At 37.1% G+C, this 20,130-nt stretch overlaps 1 protein-coding gene across 1 annotated transcript; it reads right to left on the bottom strand.

Annotated features, from left to right (window-relative positions):
• Positions 1 to 1,106: 1,106 nt before the first annotated feature.
• On the bottom strand, positions 1,107 to 19,498 carry LOC133616796 (intestinal-type alkaline phosphatase 1-like). Its single transcript, XM_061976402.1, has 11 exons — positions 19,403 to 19,498; positions 19,172 to 19,288; positions 14,418 to 14,533; positions 10,990 to 11,164; positions 10,477 to 10,649; positions 9,176 to 9,301; positions 8,998 to 9,067; positions 6,627 to 6,761; positions 6,301 to 6,492; positions 6,100 to 6,216; positions 1,107 to 1,730 (listed from the first exon to the last, which is right to left on the bottom strand). Exons 1-11 carry the CDS (start codon positions 19,476 to 19,478, stop codon positions 1,459 to 1,461), a joined length of 1,569 nt encoding a protein of 522 aa, XP_061832386.1. The 5' UTR covers positions 19,479 to 19,498; the 3' UTR covers positions 1,107 to 1,458.
• Positions 19,499 to 20,130: the final 632 nt, after the last annotated feature.

Below are 20,130 nucleotides of genomic sequence, written 5' to 3'. Positions count from 1 at the left end.
AGTATAAGTCGCACCTGCCGAAAATGCATAATAAAGAAGGAAAAAAACATATATAAGTCGCACTGGAGCCCGGCCAAACTATGAACAAAACTGCGACTTATAGTCCGAAAAATACGGTACTTGTTTTACTGTAAATTACAATATACATGTTAGCATATAAAACTGCAATTTTCACCTCAGCACATTTACATCTATACTCTGATTACACAACATTTTAACCTAACTCAATTTATATGTACTCTTATTTTATTTTTATTTATTATTTTTCTCACTATATCGTATATATATACTGTATATATATATATGTATATATATATATATATATATATATATATATGTATATACATACACATTATTTTTATGTATCCTGTGGAAAGAACTTTGATCTCATAATTATGATTAATAGCACCTACAATTCAAGTATATTCGCAACAAATGTTCTTTACAATATGAAGAAATTCAAATGGGAGAGACTTACATCATATTTTCAAAATGTATTTGAAATATGTAAAAAAAAATTGCTATAATAGTTCTGAATAAAAAAAAGGAAAGAATGGTGTGTTTTAAAGAGAAGCCTTAATGCCGCATTGACATAATTACATTTCAGTGCACTTAACACAAGGCCATATTGATCCATCTTCTCGGGTTGGGATCCTCAAACTGTGGTACTTGTACCACTAGTGGTACTCGGGCTTCGTCAAGTGATACGGCAAAGATTTAATTCATTATTTAAGTACAGTGTTTTATTTTCCTTTATTGAAGTACAGTGTTACCGTTCAAACTGTGTGTAATGCTACAGGGGCCAAAATATGAAATATATTTGTTAAATAACACTGCTGCCTTGTTTGTAATGAATATTTAAGCCTGCTACGCTACTGTTTCTTAATGTTGGTCATTATGGTGGTGCTTGGAGAGCCAAGTAGTTTTAGAGAAGGTACTTGGTGAAAAAAGTTTGAGAAGCACTGTTCTAGAGTGTACAGCTTGTCCTCATTAGGGTCAAGGATGAGCTGGAGCCTATCCCAGCTGATTTTGGGATTTGCAGGGTAGACCCTGGACTGATCAACAGTCAACCACAAGGCACCGATACTGTACATACAAACAACTACTCATATGGACAATGTATTTACCATGAATATGTTAAGTACAAAACATGCATCAAATTGATAAATTAAAGTTTGATTAACCAAGTATAAACATACAGTAATTTCACATAAATAAAAGGGTAAATCTAAGGGTAATTCTGCTCGTTGCCCAAATTTAGCCAGGGGCAGCCTTGGGTATTGGAATAAGCCGGAGTTGCCAGAGAAAACGCCACTGGGATGCATCTTAATAAATACAAAGTACTTGTAATGGCAGTTGTTGCAGGTTTTAAACCCCAAGACACAAATATACATATATGTATATTTGTGTATATTATACATGATAATATACATATATGACAAGTCAAATAAGGCACATTTATGAGGAGGAGACCATGCAAAGAAGAAGGCCGATGAGAAGGAACATCAAACTGGGGAAGATTGACCCGGCGTGATTGGGAAGGGTGAGTTTGCAGTCCTCGTAAGGCTCCAAACAAGCTGCGTAAGCCATCACGTGGGCGATGTAGCTCTGCTCCTGGACGCCATGGAAAAGGTGTGACATTGGTCCTTTGGCAAAGATGGCTACATCTTCACTGCCATGGGTCTCTGAATCAAGAGGGACCGTTGCCTGTTGACGATATTCATCACCCGCTGCAAAAGAAAGGGAAATAGAATTGTAGTAGTTTATTTTGTTTGTTAGTCTTAATAGTCTACATTAAATGCATATAGAGGACTGATGAGATATTGCTGTTATTGTATACAAATATATGATTTTGTTCTACTTATGTTCAACAAAAGAGGCAGTCCCACAAAGACAACTGTTACACTGTCAATCAAAACTGAGCCGGATTTTCCTTATAAATGCAGAATATCTGATTTGTTGTATATACCGATTGTAAAAATTCACTCACACTTTTTGAGATAGTCCCAGATGTGGGTGTGTTATTGTGCACAGACAGGTGTAGGAACAGTGGGATATTTGCATATCTAAAAAAATATTTAGCTTTTACACTTAGTGAGACATTTTAAATTTATATTTGTATCTAAAATTTGACATTTAGATTTAGATTCAACGTTTATATTTAATATGTATATTTTAACATTTAACATTAGATCTAGATTTAACATTTACTATATTTATAATTTAATATTTATGTTTAGATTCAACATTTATATTTATATTTAAAATATTGATTTAGATTCAACATTTACATTTTACATGTATTATTTTATTTTACATTTATATTCATTTTTATCGTTTAAATTGAACATGTATATTCAATGTGTATATTTAACATCTATTTGTTTAAAAAACAGGTAATAATTAACATACATTTTTAATTAAGTAATAATTAACATCATATTTAGAGTGAACATTTATATTTAAAATTTAACATTTAGATTTATATTTAACAATTAGATTTACAATTTGGATTTAAATTGAACATTTAGATTTTACATTTAATATTTAAATTTAGATTTAACAATCAGACTTTGATTTATACATTTATATTTAAGATTTGACATTTGTATTTACATTTTACATTTAGATTTAACATTTATATCTAACATTTAATATCTTACGTTCATTATTATATTTTACATTTATATTTACTTTTAATGTTTGAATTCAACATTTATATTCAAAATGTATAACTAATATCTATTATTAAAATTTTTAAGTAATATTTAACATCAGAATTCGATTGAACATTTATATTTAAGATTTAACATTTAAATTTAGATTGAACATTTAGATTTATATTTAACAATCAGATTTACAATTTGGGTTTAAATTTAACATTTAGATTTTACATTTAATATATAAATTTACATTTTACATTTGGATTTAGATTTAACATTTATATTTAAAATTTGACATTTGTATTTGTATTTTACATTTAGATTTAGATTTGACATTTATATCTAACATTTGATATTTAGATTTATATTTAACAAATACATGTATATTTAACATGTATATGTTGATATAACATTAAAATTTAACATTTAGATTCAGGTTCAACATTTATTATTTAACATTTAACATTTCTATTTAGATTTAACATCCATATTTAATATTAGGATTTAGAATAAACCTTTAGATATAGATTCAAACTTTAGATTTAACATTTGACATTTACATCTAACGTTTATATTTTTGATTAACATTTAGATTTAGACTTAACATTCAAATTCAACATTTAGAATTAACCTTTAGATTTGACATTAGGCATTTTACATACAACAATTATACATGTATAGTTGCCATTTAGATTCAACATTTAGAATCATATTTCCAACTCAAATGTGAAGAAAATACAGATAAGCTAAATGTGAGAAAAGTGAGCTAAATATTAAATGTTTCCATGCTATAGTTGTGTTGAATCTCACTAGATTTTGCATGTCCCCCTATTTTGAAGAGGTTAAACACTGCACCAGTGCCACTTAAGCACTTTGTCCAGTTTACATCTGCTGTGACAACTAGAAACACACAAGCCTCCACCAGGGGGCAGTGTAGCGTACCCAGATGTAAAACATATTTTGCACAATCAGCCTTTTCATATAAAGCCATAAAGGAATGGAACGGCCTCACAACAAACTTAAAAAAGTCTAACAGATTACTCTTCAATCACAATTGAAGTTAAAAAGTGGCTTTGGAGCATTCAAAGCTGCTCATGTGGTCACTGAGGTGGGCACTATGATTGACACGTCAACTTAATGTGTATTATATTTATCCATGAGAGCATTTTGTTGTAAACTGTGAATCCTCAGTGCCGAACTCTGTGAAATTTGCACCAGGCTCGCTGACAATAAGCTATCAATAAGCTATCCATACACTTAGGTAAAACGGAATCCATCCTATTTGGGTCCCAAATCAACCTTAAGAAAGTCTGTGACTTCACTATGAAAGTGGGTGACATTGATATCACCAGGAAAGATGAGGTCACCTACCTAGGTTCCATTCTAGAGGCTAATCTTTCCTGTTGTAAAATGACAACCAAGGTACGGTAATCAAAAAGGTCAACCAACGAACAAGATTTCTCTACAGAATCTCCTCTCTGATCAACAAAAGCACCATGAAAATTCTAGCGGGAACTCTCATTCAACCCTTTTTCGATTACGCATGCATCGCAAAACCCTCAAATCTAGACTCCAAACATCCCAGAACAAACTAGTCAGGTTACTTCTAGACCTCCACCCCAGATCACACCTCACTCCTACCCACTTCTCCAAAGTGGGCTGGCTCAGGGTGGAGGACAGAGTAAAACAACTTGCACTGAGCCTAGTCTATAAAATTCGCTACACCTCCCTGATACCGAAGTACATGTCAAACTACTTCCAGAACGTAAATGACCGCCATAACCACAACACCAGGGGGAGCTCCACAAACCACGTTAAACCCAGATTCCGATCTAACAAAGGTCTTAACTCATTCTCCTTCTGTGCCACATCAATATGGAATGCACTCCCAACAGGTGTAAAAGAAAGTGCATCTCTATCCTCCTTCAAAACCGCACTAAAAGAACACCTCCAGTCAACTACAACCCTAGACTAACACCCTCCCCCCACCACATCCCACCTCCCCAGATTGTAAATAATCAAATGTATATACTTGTTCTTATGCTTTCTGAGCTCACTATGTTCACTGCTTGCTGTACATATCCTACCAAGTCAGACCTACACTGTTTCAATGTCCATTTCTCAGATGATATAATTGTTGATGACTGAAGTCCACATTCCACCCCCCGGATTGTAAATAATGTAAATAATTCAATGTATATACTCTGATGATTAACTTGTGTGATGACTGTATTATGCTGATAGTATATATTTGTACCATGAATTGATTAACGTGGATCACGACTTAAACAAGTTGAAAAACTTATTCGGGTGTTACCATTTAGTGGTCAATTGAACGGAATATGTACTGTACTGTGCAATCTACTAATAAAAGTTTCAATCCCTCAAAAATCAAAGTGTGTCTGTTAAAATCATGGTTGTTTTTACAAATGATGACAGATGTGAACAAGAGCATGTATTGTCTATGTGTGATGACGTAAAGGAGGTGTGGTTGTATTGTATATTAAGTATGTGTCAATGAAAGGGCATTTTATGACTTTTCTTAATTTGATTACATGCTATAGTTTGATTTTATTGTTATAATTTTACTGCATGATTTTTGTATCCCTTTAATTTAGGTAGCCAGGGACTGCAGATGGAAATGAGATATTTAGCTATAATCTGGTACAGACCATACACTGCAAAAACTGAAATGTAAGTAAGATTATATATCTCAAATAAGGGAGATATTTGCTTATTTTCTGTCTGATAAGATAATTATTCTCACTAAGCAGATTTTATGTTAGTGTTTTACTTGTTTTAAGGGTTTTGGTCCTAAATGATCTCAGTAAGATATTACAGCTTGTTGCTGAGATGTTATGACCTATATTGAGTAAAATATGCTTGAAACTAGAATATCAACTGTTGCAAAGCTGTGTCATCAACACTCACAAAACTACTTTTTTAAAGTAATAATTTCATGAAAAATCCATGATGCCGAGCGCATATCATTATGTCAAGATAATGGCACTAGCATTTACTTAATTTAAGAATATTTTTCAACATATTGAGCAAAAAGTTCTCTTGTTTTTCTACCAAGAAAAGTGCACTTGTTATTAGTGAGAATATACTTATTTTAAGGTATTTTTGGGTTCATTGAGGATAGCTAATTTTACTTGTTTTGGAAAGTCTTGACAAGCCAAATTTTCTTGTTCTATTGGCAGATAATTTTGCTTAGTTCAAATAAAATACTCCTAATTTTTGTATGTTTTTTCTTGTTTTTGAACACTGACTTTTTGCAGTGTATCTGTCTTTGAGCTTAATGTTTCTGTGCATTGTCCCTTCAAATAAAGACTAAACTAAACTAAAAAAGTGTATTAATAACTACCACTGGATATTCAGTGCGTCACATCTTCCACCACAAGATGGAGCTGCTTTATTACGTTGTCCCACTTACTAGAAAGTGTCTCATTTACATCTGGGCGACTTCCATTGACAAACTGGTATCCTGGCCCATTGGCGTACCCGGCGTTGGTAAAGCGCTTGTTGTCCTCAGCAATGCTCCGAGAAACCCCTGCGGATCACATGACGAAGTGATACCAGTAAGTGTTTATGTTTCCCTCAGGTCAGCTCTCATCAGCTTGTGTAAACATTTCACCTAAAACAGGGTTTCCTCTGGCTGAACCTCCTCCGAAGGTAAAGACGTGCGAGTGGTCTGCGGTGGCTATCGACAGGGTGTCCAGCTCATTTGTGAGTTCGGCCGCTCGCCCGATGGCTCGGTCAAACTCGACGGCCTCGGTAAGCGACCTTTTGGCCCTGCCGGCATGGTGGCCGTGGTCTATTCTCCCCCTTGAAATGCAAGACAAAGACAAATGACTCTCAGGGTCGCACGTGCGTTATCGCCACGTCTCGTGTATTACATCTGTATTATAATCTATATTCCACGGTTGTATATGATGTCTTTGAAAAAACAATTATACTTATCTTCCACAAAAAGGAAATATCCTTTAGGGTTTTTGCTGAGAATCTTAATTGCCTTCTCTGTCATCTCAGTGAGGGATGGGTCTGTTGCTGGATTACGCTCCATCTCGTAGCGACAGTCCTTGGGCTCAAAAAGACCTACCAGCAGTGAGAATATACCATAAGTGTGAGGGAATATGGCCGGCTTACAATGCGAGCATGGGAAGTCTACTGATAACTTGTATCGAATCCCCTGACAAATTGCGCCGATGACAATTATGAGTTCAATAAAAGAGGCAGTCCCGTTACATTTTTAAAAATAGTACCTCTCTGACACTTGCGATCAAAACTGAGCCGGATTTTCCTTATAAGTGCAGAATATCTGATTTGTTGTACCGTATTTTTCGGACTAGTCGCAGTTTTTTTTCATAGTTTAACCGGGGGTGCGACTTATACTCAGGCGCGACTTATGTGTGAAATTATTAACACATTACCGTAAAATATCAAATAATATTATTTAGCTCATTCACGTAAGAGACTAGACGTATAAGATTTCATGGGATTTAGCGATTAGGAGTTTAGATTGTTTGGTAAACGTATAGCATGTTCTATATGTTATAGTTATTTGAATGATTCTTACCATAATATGTTACGTTAACATACCAGGCACGTTCTCAGTTGGTTATTTATGCCTCATATAACGTACACTTATTCAGCCTGTTGTTCACTATTCTTTATTTATTTTAAATTGCCTTTCAAATGTCTATTATTGGTGTTGGCTTTTATCAAATAAATTTCCCCCAAAAATGCGACTTATATGTTTTTTTCCTTCTTTATTATGCATTTTCGGCCGGTGCGACTTATACTCCGGAGCGACTTATACTCCGAAAAATACGGTATATACCGATTGTAAAAATTCAGTCACACTTTTCGAGGTACCTGCGCGACAGGTGTAGGAACAGTGGGATATTTGCATATTTTAAAAAAATATTTAGCTTTGCACTTAGTGAGACATTTTAATTGTACATTTATATTTAACATTTGACATTTAGATTTAACATTTAGATTTAGAGTCAATGTTTAAGTTAAGTTAAAGTTAAAGTACCAATGATTGTCACACACACACTAAGTGTGGTGAAATTTGTCCTCTGCATTTGACCCATCCCCTTGTTCACCCCCTGGGAGGTGAGGGGAGCAGTGAGCAGCAGCGGTGCCGCGCCCGGGAATCATTTTTGGTGATTTAATTCCGAATTCCAACCCTTGATGCTGAGGGCAGACACTCTAACCACTAGGCCACTGAGAAGGTTTACATTTAACATGTATATTTGAAATTTAACATTAGATTTTGTTTTAACATTTACTATATTTATAATTTAACATTTATGGTTAGATTCAACATTTAGATTTAGATTGAAAATACTGATTTAGATTCAACATTATATTTTACATGTATTATTTTATTTTACACTTATATTTATTTTTCTCGTTTAAATGTAACATTTGTATTTGTATGTGTATCTTTAATATCTATTTGTTTAAAAATTAGGTAATAATTAACATCATATTTAGATTGAACATTTATATTTAAAATGTAACATTTAGATTTAGATTGAACAATTAAATTTACAATTTGGATTTCAATTTAACATTTAGATTTTCAAAGATATTCAAATTTAGATTTAACAATTAGACTTCGATTTAACATTTGTATTTAAGATTTGACATTTGTATTTTGATTTGACATTTAGATTTAACATTTAATATTTATATTTATATTTATCAATTAGATGTATATTTTACATTTATACATCAATACATCATATTTAACATTTAGATTCAGATTTAACATTTATTCATTTATTAAGTTGCTGTGATTGCTGTATGTTGGTTGTAGAGTGGTCAAAAGCGTCGATACTTTGATACCGATATGCACAAAATACATACCCTTATATAAAAGCTATTTTCAGTATCGTCAGGAACAAATACTGCACAATACTTTTTCTTCAGCAAAAAATAAAACAAAAACAACATTTATTTATTCATTAATGTCTATCTTAAACGACCCGTGAGGTGACGGCCCCAGAAATGCTATTTCTTTGCTTCAAACCGTCACACTGTACAAATATATCAAATAATCTTAAAATCGACAGCCCCTTGGTGAGTTTTTAATAGCCGAAGTATGGAACATGTTTAGCTTGGTCCTCCGGTGATAATGTTACGTTTAAGAAATGTAGTTTATTTGCTGCAATGGAGGCAATGATGGAGCGGCTCAGCCAGGATACCAAAAATAAATGCAGTGTCAGCCAGCGGGGATTAATTGGCATTTAAATTTTTTATTGACATATTTTCAGCGAAATTACTATTTTTGTGTCCGATACGGTGTTCTGCTACTTACCCATCAGGAAGTCTGTCTTTGCCGGATTGACAGCATCAAAGTCTTTTTTGTTCCAAACATATTTAGCATTCTGTTAGCCATAAAAAAAAACACAAATTCACTGGTCAGTGATTTTGTGGATTGTAAAAACTCTGATGACGTTACACAAATACACATTAGTGCGAAAACAAACATTTACCCTTTTATTCTTTAGCCACTCGACAATAAGGTTTTGTCCATCGTCTCGATCTCCTCTAACGCTGGAATATTCTGGGTCTTGGATGTCCCTGGGAAACATGTACTCTCGACCACCACCAAGTATGACCTTAATAAGAAAACAATATTAGTTTTTTATTATTTTATGTTACAGTCGGAAGGGAATTAATATGGCCCCATTCGTCGAGGTGTACCTGACACATGAAACGTGACGAATTGGGAGGTGCTCTACCCACTCTACCCACCAGAAGGCAGCATAGTGTTGAATAAAATGTACTTTGTGGCAATTCCAACTTTGACCACAGCGTCAGTTGCTATGTAGAATGGCGCTTTCCATCATTTTCAGCAGACTGCATTGCAAAATGATTACCTCCCCCTCTTCCTCTGACGCAAGATCCACCCAGGAATGGGGCCATATGAATCCCTTCCCTACTGTTCTCAATTTCTACACATTTCATCAAATCCTATGGTTCCAAGAGATGCTCTATCTGATGCGGCGGTGTCCAGACATCTTCCCGTGGGGGCAACACACTGAATACTAAGTCCGGGGAGCCATTTTGACATGTTTCAATTTGAAAGCCAATTATATATATATATATATGTATATGTATATATAAATATACATTTTTAAGGAGGTAGCAGGTTGGTGTATATTGTAGCATCCCGGAAGAGTTAGTGCTGCAAGGGGTTCTGGGTATTTGTTCTGTTGTGTTTATGTTGTGTTACAGTGCGGATGTTCTCCCGAAATGTGTTTGTCATGCTTGTTTGGTGTGGGTTCACAGTGTGGCGCATATTTGTAACAGTGTTAAAGTTGTTTATACGGCCACCCTCAGTGTGACCTGTATGGCTCTTGACCAAGTATGCCTTGCATTCACTTGAGTGTGTGAAAAGCCGTAGATATCATGCGATTGGGCCGGCACATAAAGGCAGTGACTTTAAGGCACGCCCCCAATATTGTTGTCTGGGTGGAAATCGGGAGAAATTCGGGAGAATGGTTGCCCCGGGAGATTTTCGGGAGGGGCACTGAAATTCGGGAGTCTCCCGGGAAAATCGGGAGGGATGGCAAGTATGACTGGGAGACGCAACTGCTCTGTATTTCTCCCTATGTCCGTGTACCACTGCGTACAGCAGCGTTTTTAAAAATCATACATTTTACTTTTTGAAAACGATACAGGTAATTTACGATATTACATTTTAAAGCATTTATCGGCCGATAATATCGTCAGTCCGATATTATCAGACATCTCTAATGTCAACATATCTGCTGGATGTTTTAAAGCTTACATTTATCTCTGTGTTGTGAACAAGTTGATACGAGATGTCCCGACAGCCATTTTGGACGGCCTCACTGCTGAGATCTGAGTCGGCGTACCAACCCCGGTTGGCGGTGTGAGCATAGTTCGCACCTGGAGAGGCGTGCTGCACACGGGTTGTCGTGACGATTCCCACCGATTTTCCTGAAACAAGAACAAGCAGCGGCCAACTTATAACGCTCGAACTGAACTCGTTTTCTAAATTAGATTTCTTTAATTAGTAGTTCGATATTAAAGTTAAAGTACCACTAGGTGTGGTGAAATGACCCTCTGCATTTGACCCATCCCCTTGTTCCACCCCCTGGGAGGTGAGGGGAGCAGTGAGCAGCAGCGGTGGCTGCACTCGGGAATCATTTTGGTGATTGAACCCCCAATTCCAACCCTTGATGCTGAGTGCCAAGCAGGGAGGTAATGGGTCCCATTTTTATAGTCTTTGGTATGACTCGGTATGACCTACCGATCTCAGGGCAGACACTAAGCGTACCTGCTTGCTTGGCCCGATGCAGCACGGAGGTCACTTCGTTCCCGTAGACGGCGCTGCAATTGTATCTCGGCGTGGAAGCAGTGACCCCCAGGGTGCCGTAGTTGGCCTTCACGCCACATAAGTATGCCGTGGCCGTGCCAGCACTGTCTGGCATCTGTTGGTCCACATTGTAGGTCTACAAAAACAAATAGCATCGACATGTTAAGAACATCACAAGGTGAGAGCATGTCCACAACTATGTCTACTAAGCTCGTGCACGGAGGTTCGTGTCTCATCAATGACCAAAAACATTCAGCGTGTCTTCTTGTATGTACATGATACATGCCGATTATTGGAACGTGCAGAATACTGGGAGGGACAAGTAGACAAGCAATTGTAATCATTTAGCGCTCTCGTCGTGATTCATCAGGACTGGAACTGTTTGGCGTGCACTTTTAGCGCGCTTGGAATGCTCGCGCAAACTGGCCTATGTTACGCGAACATGGTGTGCACGTCAACATATTTGGATTGTCAGAAATATGAAATATTGGGACACAGCGTCTATTAAGCAATCATACTTTATATTTCTACATCTGCTAGATGACTAAAGGGAACAATTAAAACAAATTAAACTGATTTGATGTCTGCTGGCATTTTTTTATATAATGGTGTTAGTCTTTCATGTGAAAAATATAATACAATACAGCTCCTATATGGAAAAAAAAAAAAAAAAAAAAAAAAATATATATATATATATTCATATATATATATATATATATATATATATATATATATATATATATATATATATATATATACATATATATATATATATATATATATTTTTTTTTTGTTAATTAAAATACATTTTTTTTATTAAAATATATATATATTTCATTTATTTTTAATTTTTTAAATTGTATTTATTTTTTATTTTTTTTCATATAGGAGATATATTGTATTATATTTTTTACATGAAAAACTAACACCATTGTATAAAAAAAAAATAAAAAAATATATATATATATATATATATATATATATATATATATATATATATATTATTTTTATTTTTTTAATATATAAATTTTTATTTTCTTTTATTTTATATATTTTGTTTTTTTTTTCATATAGGACCCCAAAAGGGACAAGCGGTAGAAAATGGATGGATGGATATACACATATCCATACTATGGTTTATCCATTATACAGTGCTCAATACCGGGGTGGAACGGAATATACGTTAGGTCAGTAAAAAACACGGTGGCTATTTCATCCCTACAAGCCTGTTTTGCAGGTTTCCCTGCTCTTCAGGATATTTTATTGCATCATCATCATCAGGACGGCACAGAAGCAAGGCACTACTGTGTAATTTTCCCTATTTTCCAGGAAATTCCCCTTATTCTCAAATTCAAATGTTCACATGTATGCTCAAATGGCTTTGATTTTTTTTTTACTTTTATTTACAGCGACATTAAATGCTTGGAATGACAAAAAGGATGCATTTTATATTGATACTGCATCGATTTACCAATACTAACATTTCAATAATGTTCTTTCAATTGCATTAATTAATTTTTAGATATGAGATTCACATGCCGTTTTTGTTTTGCTTTAACTTTTGCTTGAACTTTGAGCCACTTTAATATATGGATTGGTTATGGATTCTGTGTTCCTCTCTTTAGTGACTTTTTGTGCTTTCAGGGTTGATTAAGCGTTTTATAATTTTGTGTCATATTTTATCGCTAAACTGGGGCCCCAAGCCATACCCCCGCACTTTTTTACGTTATTTATACAAATTGACTAAAACTTGAATTTATTTTTTATAACTATGATAATATGATATACTAATGCATGTTTTGGACAAAAAAATACATGAGAAAAACGTTTTTTGTATTTTTCTTTATAGTGAAAAATCAGTAAATCTTTCTGCTACTACACCCCATTATACACTATATTGCCAAAAGTATTTGGCCACCAATCCAAATGATCAGAATCAGGTGTCCTAATCACTCGGCCCGGCCACAGGTGTATAAAATCAAGCACTTATTCATAGAGACTGTCTCTACAAACATTTGTGAAAGAATGGGCCGCTCTCAGTGATTTCCAGCGTGGAACTGACATAGGATGCCACCTGTGCAACAAATCCAGTCGTGAAATTTCCTCGTTCCTAAATATTCCAAAGTCAACTGTTGGCTTTATTATATGAAAATGGAAGAGTTTGGGAACAACAGCAACTCAGCTACGAAGTGGTAGGCCACATAAACTGACAGAGAGGGGTCAAAAAGCGCGTAGTACGAAGAGGTCGCCGACTTTCTGCACAGTCAGTCGCTACATAGCTCCAAACTTCATGTGACCTTCCAATTAGCCCACGTACAGTACGCAGAGAGCTTCTTGGAATGGGTTTCCATGGCCGAGCAGCTGCATCTAAGCCATACATCACCAAGTCCAATGCAAAGCATCGGATGCAGGGGTGTAAAGCATGTCGCCGCTAGACTCTAGAGCAGTGGAGACGCCTTCTCTGGACTGATGAGTCACGCTTTTCCATCTGGCAATCTGATGGACCAGTCTGGGTTTGGAGGTTGCCAGGAGAACGCTACATTTCGGACTGCATTGTGCCGAGTGTGAAATTTGGTGGAGGAGGAATTATGATGTGAGGTTGTTTTTCGGGAGTTGGGCTTGGCCCCTTAGTTCCAGTGAAAGGAACTTTGAATGCTCCAGGTCACCAAAACATTTTGGACAATCCCATGCTCCCAACCTTGTGGGAACAGTTGAGAGCGGGCCCCTTTCTCTTCCAACATGACTGTGCACCAGTGCACAAAGCAAGGTCCATAAAGACATGGATGACAGAGTCTGGTGTGGATGAACTTGACTGGCCTGCGCAGAGTCCTGACCTGAACCCAATTCAACACCTTTGGGATGAATTAGAACGGAGACTGAGAGCCAGGCCTTCTCGACCAACATCAGTGTGTGACCTCACCGATGCGCTTTTGGAAGAATGGTCGAAAGTTCCTATACAAGCACACTCTGCAACCTTGTGGACAGCTTTCCCAGAAGAGTTGAAGCTGTAATAGCTGCAAAAAGTGGACCGACATCATATTGAACCCTATGGGTTAGGAATGGGATGGCACTTCAAGTTCATATGTGAGTCAAGGCAGAGGAGAATTGTGCATTAATGATGTGTGCCATGGGGACAGTTAATGCAATGGGGGAAATTTGCTTTTATATTCTCATTAATGACAGAGCAGGAAGGAGCTGGTAATACTTTGGTGATAACATTTCATAAGAACACAGCATACAGGTAGGGGCTGCAGAAACCCTTTTCCTTGATAATGACCATGTCATCCTTTTTTGCAGTGTTTCAATGTCTCTGTTAACTGTTTTTTTCTTCTTCTTAAAGTCGTAACTCATTAACTCGTCACTCCCTTTGTCAATATGAGTGGTCTGACCTTTGACAGTGCACAGTGCGGGAAAGTGTCCATGACCAGGCTGGTCTCTTCTCCTGAATGTCCTGCAAGTTGTCCTTTGAGGATGCGGGCAGCAGTTAGTGTTGTTATTCCCATCCCTGGGAAGCGGAAGAAAAAGACAAAAGTTAGATAACGTCAACAATCAAACCACTCTTGGACCCTTGCAAAGCTCCCCTAATGTACGGTATGTGAGTTTACAGCACAAAGTACTCCAGGTTCTTTCAAATCTCCATTGTATATTTACTTGCACACAAAACAAAGGCCCATTTTTTAAATGACATCCATCTTTGGGAGGTGTTGCAGTTTTCGACTTAACTTTTGTTTTCATTAAAACCACTCAGATGTGTGCTACCCATGATATGTGCTGATAAAAGTCATAAAACAATTACTGCTTTCAGCATGTACATCTTGTTAATGTACGTCCATATAGTTTGAATTGTGGCTCCTAAATGTGTAAAAATACTCACCTTGACCCATGGAATAAACAGAGTGGTAAAGTTGAACTTTCTTTGGGTTCAAATTGGTTCACTGAGATAGTAGTTAAAGCACACTTGCCAACCCTCCCGGATTTTCCGGGAGACTCCCGAAATTCAGCACCTCTCCCGAAAACCTCCCGGGACAAATTTTCTCCCGAAAATCTCCCGAAATTCAAGCGGACTCAGGTCCATGCCGACCTGAGTCCGCTTTCCCACAAAATAAACAGCGTACCTGCCCAATCACGTTATAACTGTAGAATGATAGAGGGCGAGTTCTTGGTTTCTTATGTGGGTTTATTGTTAGGCAGTTTCATTAACGTCCTCCCAGACCCAGCGCGGTAACAACACACAACAACAGCAGTCATGTCTACCGTAAAGCAGTTCGTCTGCCGTAAACAGCAATGTTGTGACACTCTTAAACAGGACAATACTGCCATCTAATGCATTTGATGAAAGCACTTTTGTGCGTGCCACACATCAATGCATCATCAGCATGGTTAGAAAAATAGTTACAGAGAATAGAACAAGGATGGACAATTCAACCTTTAACTCAACAATGAGTAGATGAGTGTTTTCTGTGTGTATATGTGTAAATAAATGAACACTGAAATTCAAGTATTTATTTTATATATATATATATATATATAATAAAAGAAATATATATTTATAGCTAGAATTCACTGAAAGTCAAGTATTACTTGTATATATACATATATATATATATATATATATATATATGTATATATATATATATATATATATATATATATATGTATGTATGTATGTATATATATATATATATATACGTATATATATATATATATATATATATATATATATATATATACAGTATATATATATATATATATATATATATATATATATATATATATATATATATATATATATATATATATATATATATATATATATATATATATATATATATATATATATATAATATGAAATACTTGACTCAGTGAATTATAGCTGTAAATATACTCCTCCCCTCTTAACCACGCCCCCCCCGAAATCGGAGGTCTCAAGGTTGGCAAGTATGGTTAAAGAAGTAAGCCTGTTTATACTACTATGTTTCTAAATAGGGTCATCTAGTAGTAATAGTACAAATATTTAGTATCAAAAAGAGCTGCAAAACAAAAGCATGATACTGTTTTTGGATTGTGCCAGAAGTTGAATTTAAAGCAGCACCAAGTAAAAAAGCCGCTGCCTGACCAGGGCTCAGAAAATCTGCAAAGACTCCTCCCACCCCCCACCAAGGACTGTTTTCACTGCTGGACTCTAGAAAGAGGTTTCCCGCAGCCTCCGAAGCAGAACCTCCAGGTTCTGTAACAGCTTCTTCCCTCAGGTTGTAAGACTCTTGAACGCATCATAATAATCCCCTCAATTCCCCCCAAAATGGATTAACTCGCTGGAATAAAAAGACAATATAATGTGGATGCATATGAAAAAGTGCAATATATTTATCTGTACAGTATTCTATTTATTTATATCTGCACCTTATTGATTTTTTTATCCTGCACTACTATGAGCTAATGCAACAAAATTGTGTTCTTATCTGTACTGTAAAGTTCAAATTTGAATGACGATAAAAAGGAAGTCTAAGTCTAAGTAACTTTTCAACCTTCATAAAATATTTTCATAACTTTCGAGACGATACATTGGCTTACAACTAGTTGAATGACAACTTGGTCAAAGCCTGAGGGGGCCTGTATCGCTCTCACTAGCATTTAGAAACATTGAGGAGGGTAGCAGGAACTCTGCCACACAAAAAACAAAAAATGTGCCGACTTGACGGAAGTCGATGCGAATGCCTACGTGCCGCCAGAAAACAAGAAAAAGAAGAACGCCTACGTGCAATTACTGCTATTACGGCTGAGGCTCCAAAACGACCAAAGAAACAAAAAGTTTTGTCTGATGAGACAAAAAAAGAAAAACGGAGACGTAAAAATAAGACAGTCAGGACCAACATTGGCCCAGCGTGAGCTCAAGGTTAAAGGTTCCTGCTAAACTAGTTAAGTAACTTTCAATGACATCTATCCATCTTCTTCCGCTTATCCGAGGTCGGGTCGCGGGGGCAGCAGCCTAAGCAGGGAAACCCAGACTTCCCTCTCCCCAGCCACTTGGTCCAGCTCCTCCCGGGAGATCCCGAGGCGTTCCCAGGCCAGCCGGGAGACATAGTCTTCCCAACGTGTCCTGGGTCTTCCCCGTGTGGGTCGGACGTGCCCGAAACACCTCCCTAGGGAGACGTTCCGGTGGCATCCTGACCAGATGCCTGAACCACCTCATCTGGCTCCTCTCGATGTGGAGGAGCAGCGGCTTTAGTTTGAGCTCCTCCCGGATGGCAGAGCTTCTCACCCTATCTCTAAGGGAGAGCCTCGCCACCCGGCGGAGGAAACTCATTTCGGCCGCTTGTACCCGAGATCTTGTCCTTTTGATCATAACCCAAAGCCCATGACTAAAGGTGAGGATGGGAACGTAGATCGACCGGTAAATTGAGAGCTCTGCCTTCCGGCTCAGCTCCTTCTTCACCACAACAGATCGATACAGCGTCCGCATTACTGAAGACGCCGCACCGATCCGCCTGTCGACCTCACGATCCACTCTTCCCTCACTCGTGAACAAGACTCCGAGGTACTTGAACTCCTCCACTTGGGGAGGATATGACTTTAAAGCATAACCAAGCATGCATCACTATAGCTCTTGTCTCAAAGTAGGTGTACTGTCACCACCTGTCACATCACACCCTGACTTATTCGGAGTTTTTTGCTGTTTTCCTGTGTAGTGTTTTAGTTCTTGTCTTGCGCTCCTATTTTGGTGGCTTTTTCTTTTTTTTTTTGTATTTTCCTGTAGCAGTTTCATGTCTTCCTTTGAGCGATATTTCCCGCATCTACTTTGTTTTAGCAATCAAGAATATTTCAGTTGTTTTTATCCTTCTTTGTGGGGACATTGTTGATTGTCATGTCATGTTCGGATGTACTTTGTGGACGCCGTCTTTGCTCCACAGTAAGTCTTTGCTGTCGTCCAGCATTCTGTTTTTGTTTACTTTGTAGCCATTTCAGGTTTAGTTTCTTTCTGCATAGCCTTCCCTAAGCTTGAATGCCTTTTCTTAGGGGCACTCACCTTTTGTTTACTTTTGGTTTAATCATTAGACACCTTTTTTACCTTCACACTGCCTCCCGCTGTTTCTGACATCTACAAAGCAATTAGCTACCGGCTGCCACCTACTGATATGGAAGAGTATTACACGGTTACTCTGCCCAGCTCTAGACAACACCGACACTCAACAACAACACATCATTTGCAGACTATAATTACTGGTTTGCAAAAAATATGTTTAACTCAAAGAGGTGAAATTAGATAATCTCCCACGGCACACCAGACTGTATCTCACGGCCGCGGCACAGTGGTTGAAAAACACTGATGTAGACCACAAGGAAGTGTTTTAAATGTAGAAAAAACACAACAATATGACCCCTTTAAGGTGAGTTTATTTTGGTGTGATGATGTAATACCGTAGTAATAGATTTACCAACTTTATTCATATGACATTTTTAACCAGTCGTTGGGCTCAAGTCAGTTGGGGACTAATGTGTTAAAGCAGTGGTCCCCAACCTTTTTGTAACTGCGGACCGGTCAACGCTTGAAAATTTGTCCCGCCGACCGGGGGGGATGGTTTTTTTTTGTCATAAAAAAATACAATAATGCGTGCTTACGGACTGTATCCCTGCAGACTGTATTGATCTATAATGTAGGAACCAGAATATTAATAACAGAAAAAAACAACCCTTTTGTGTGAATGAGCGTGAATGAGTGTAAATGGGGGAAGGAGTTTTTTTGGGTTGTGTTTTTTATGTTGATTTAATAAAAATTAAAAAAATAATTTTATTTTATTTATTTATTTATTTTTTTTATTTCTTGCGCGGCCTGGTACCAATTGATCCACGGACCGGTACTGGGCCGCGGCCTGGTGGTTGGGGACCACTGTGTTAAAGGACCCAGGTAATTCCCATCTCATGTTTTCCTTGTGTGGCCCCAGTTAATTTTATTATTATGAACAACAAACAACCATCAGCCATTAACACCTTCCCATTTGGACAATTCAGTTCCCACTAATTTGATCGCTTCCTCTGAGAACCGTTGTACCACGGCAATAAAAGTTTCACTTTCACGCTCCAATGGCATCTAATTACCGTACTAAATTAAAAAAAAAAGTGGTTTAATCAGCTTCCTCTGACTTACCGTCCCCTATGAAGAGGATGATGTTCTTGGCTTGGTGGATATTAGGCTGAATGTTGAGGGCAGTGTGAAGCGCTTGCTTCCCTTTGTTGTTCCAGTAAGTGGCATGGAGCTCTTCCTCTACAGAGGAAATAAACAATACGTATCATAGAGTTGACTTATTCCATTGACAACAATGAAGAATAATGACTTTGTGTGTTGACGTCGTATATGAATTGATAACAATTAGTTTACCTGAGATAGACAAGGTCCCCTTGATTGCAATGAAAATCAGTAATCCAAAAAATGCAAACTTATGTTTCCCGGCCATGGTATTGACGACACGCGTGTTTTGAGATATTGCACAAGGGACTACATACCTCAGCCTTTTTATAGACGCAGTCAAGGAACAAAGGGCACAGGTCTGTTGCAAAGAGGACACAACAACATTCACACGTGGAACTGGAGTGCATCTTTTAGTACCTGACTGGTAAATAAAGCATTTTCCTGGCACTGATTCACTGATTCCCTTATGTATGACTTCATGCGATCCACGTGCAAACACAATCACATACTTTCATTAGAATTTCTGGTGAATATTAGGTCTTGCCGACTATCTTATTTACTGCAGATCATTATGTGAGGACGGCCATAACTGTATCATTTATACAGTTAAGGCCTTGTGGGTGTTCGGGTCTGTGGGACCCGTTTTCATTTTTTATTAAAAGAAAAATGATACAATTAATACATTTTTCAAACTGAGACTCACTGACTTTGGCTCATTTTCTGTGAAGAACATATACCAGAATACATATTTAATGACCACACACCATACACCCCCCCTACACATTTCTATTACATATAAGATGTCCGGGTCCACTGGACCCGGGGCTAATAGAAGTGTGGAAATTGATGTTCTGTGTACCACACACACACACACACACACACACACACACACACACACACACACACACACACACACA

Source organism: Nerophis lumbriciformis, linkage group LG14 (genome assembly GCF_033978685.3).
Source record: "Nerophis lumbriciformis linkage group LG14, RoL_Nlum_v2.1, whole genome shotgun sequence".
Lineage (NCBI taxonomy): Eukaryota > Metazoa > Chordata > Actinopteri > Syngnathiformes > Syngnathidae > Nerophis > Nerophis lumbriciformis.
The sequence above is the reverse complement of the archived record's forward strand: the minus strand, read 5'-3'. Positions and strand labels throughout refer to the sequence as shown.

Bases quoted from the DNA above. Each gene is read 5' to 3' on its own strand.
- LOC133616796 (XM_061976402.1), bottom strand. From the start codon at position 19,478: ATGGCCGGGAAACATAAGTTTGCATTTTTTGGATTACTGATTTTCATT. The intron at 10,650-10,989 runs GTACGCTTAGTG...TTCTTGTTTCAG, and splicing joins GCATCGGGCCAAGCAAGCAG to GAAAATCGGTGGGAATCGTC. The intron at 9,302-10,476 runs GTAAGCTTTAAA...TTTCTTATTAAG, and splicing joins TTCACAACACAGAGATAAAT to GTCATACTTGGTGGTGGTCG.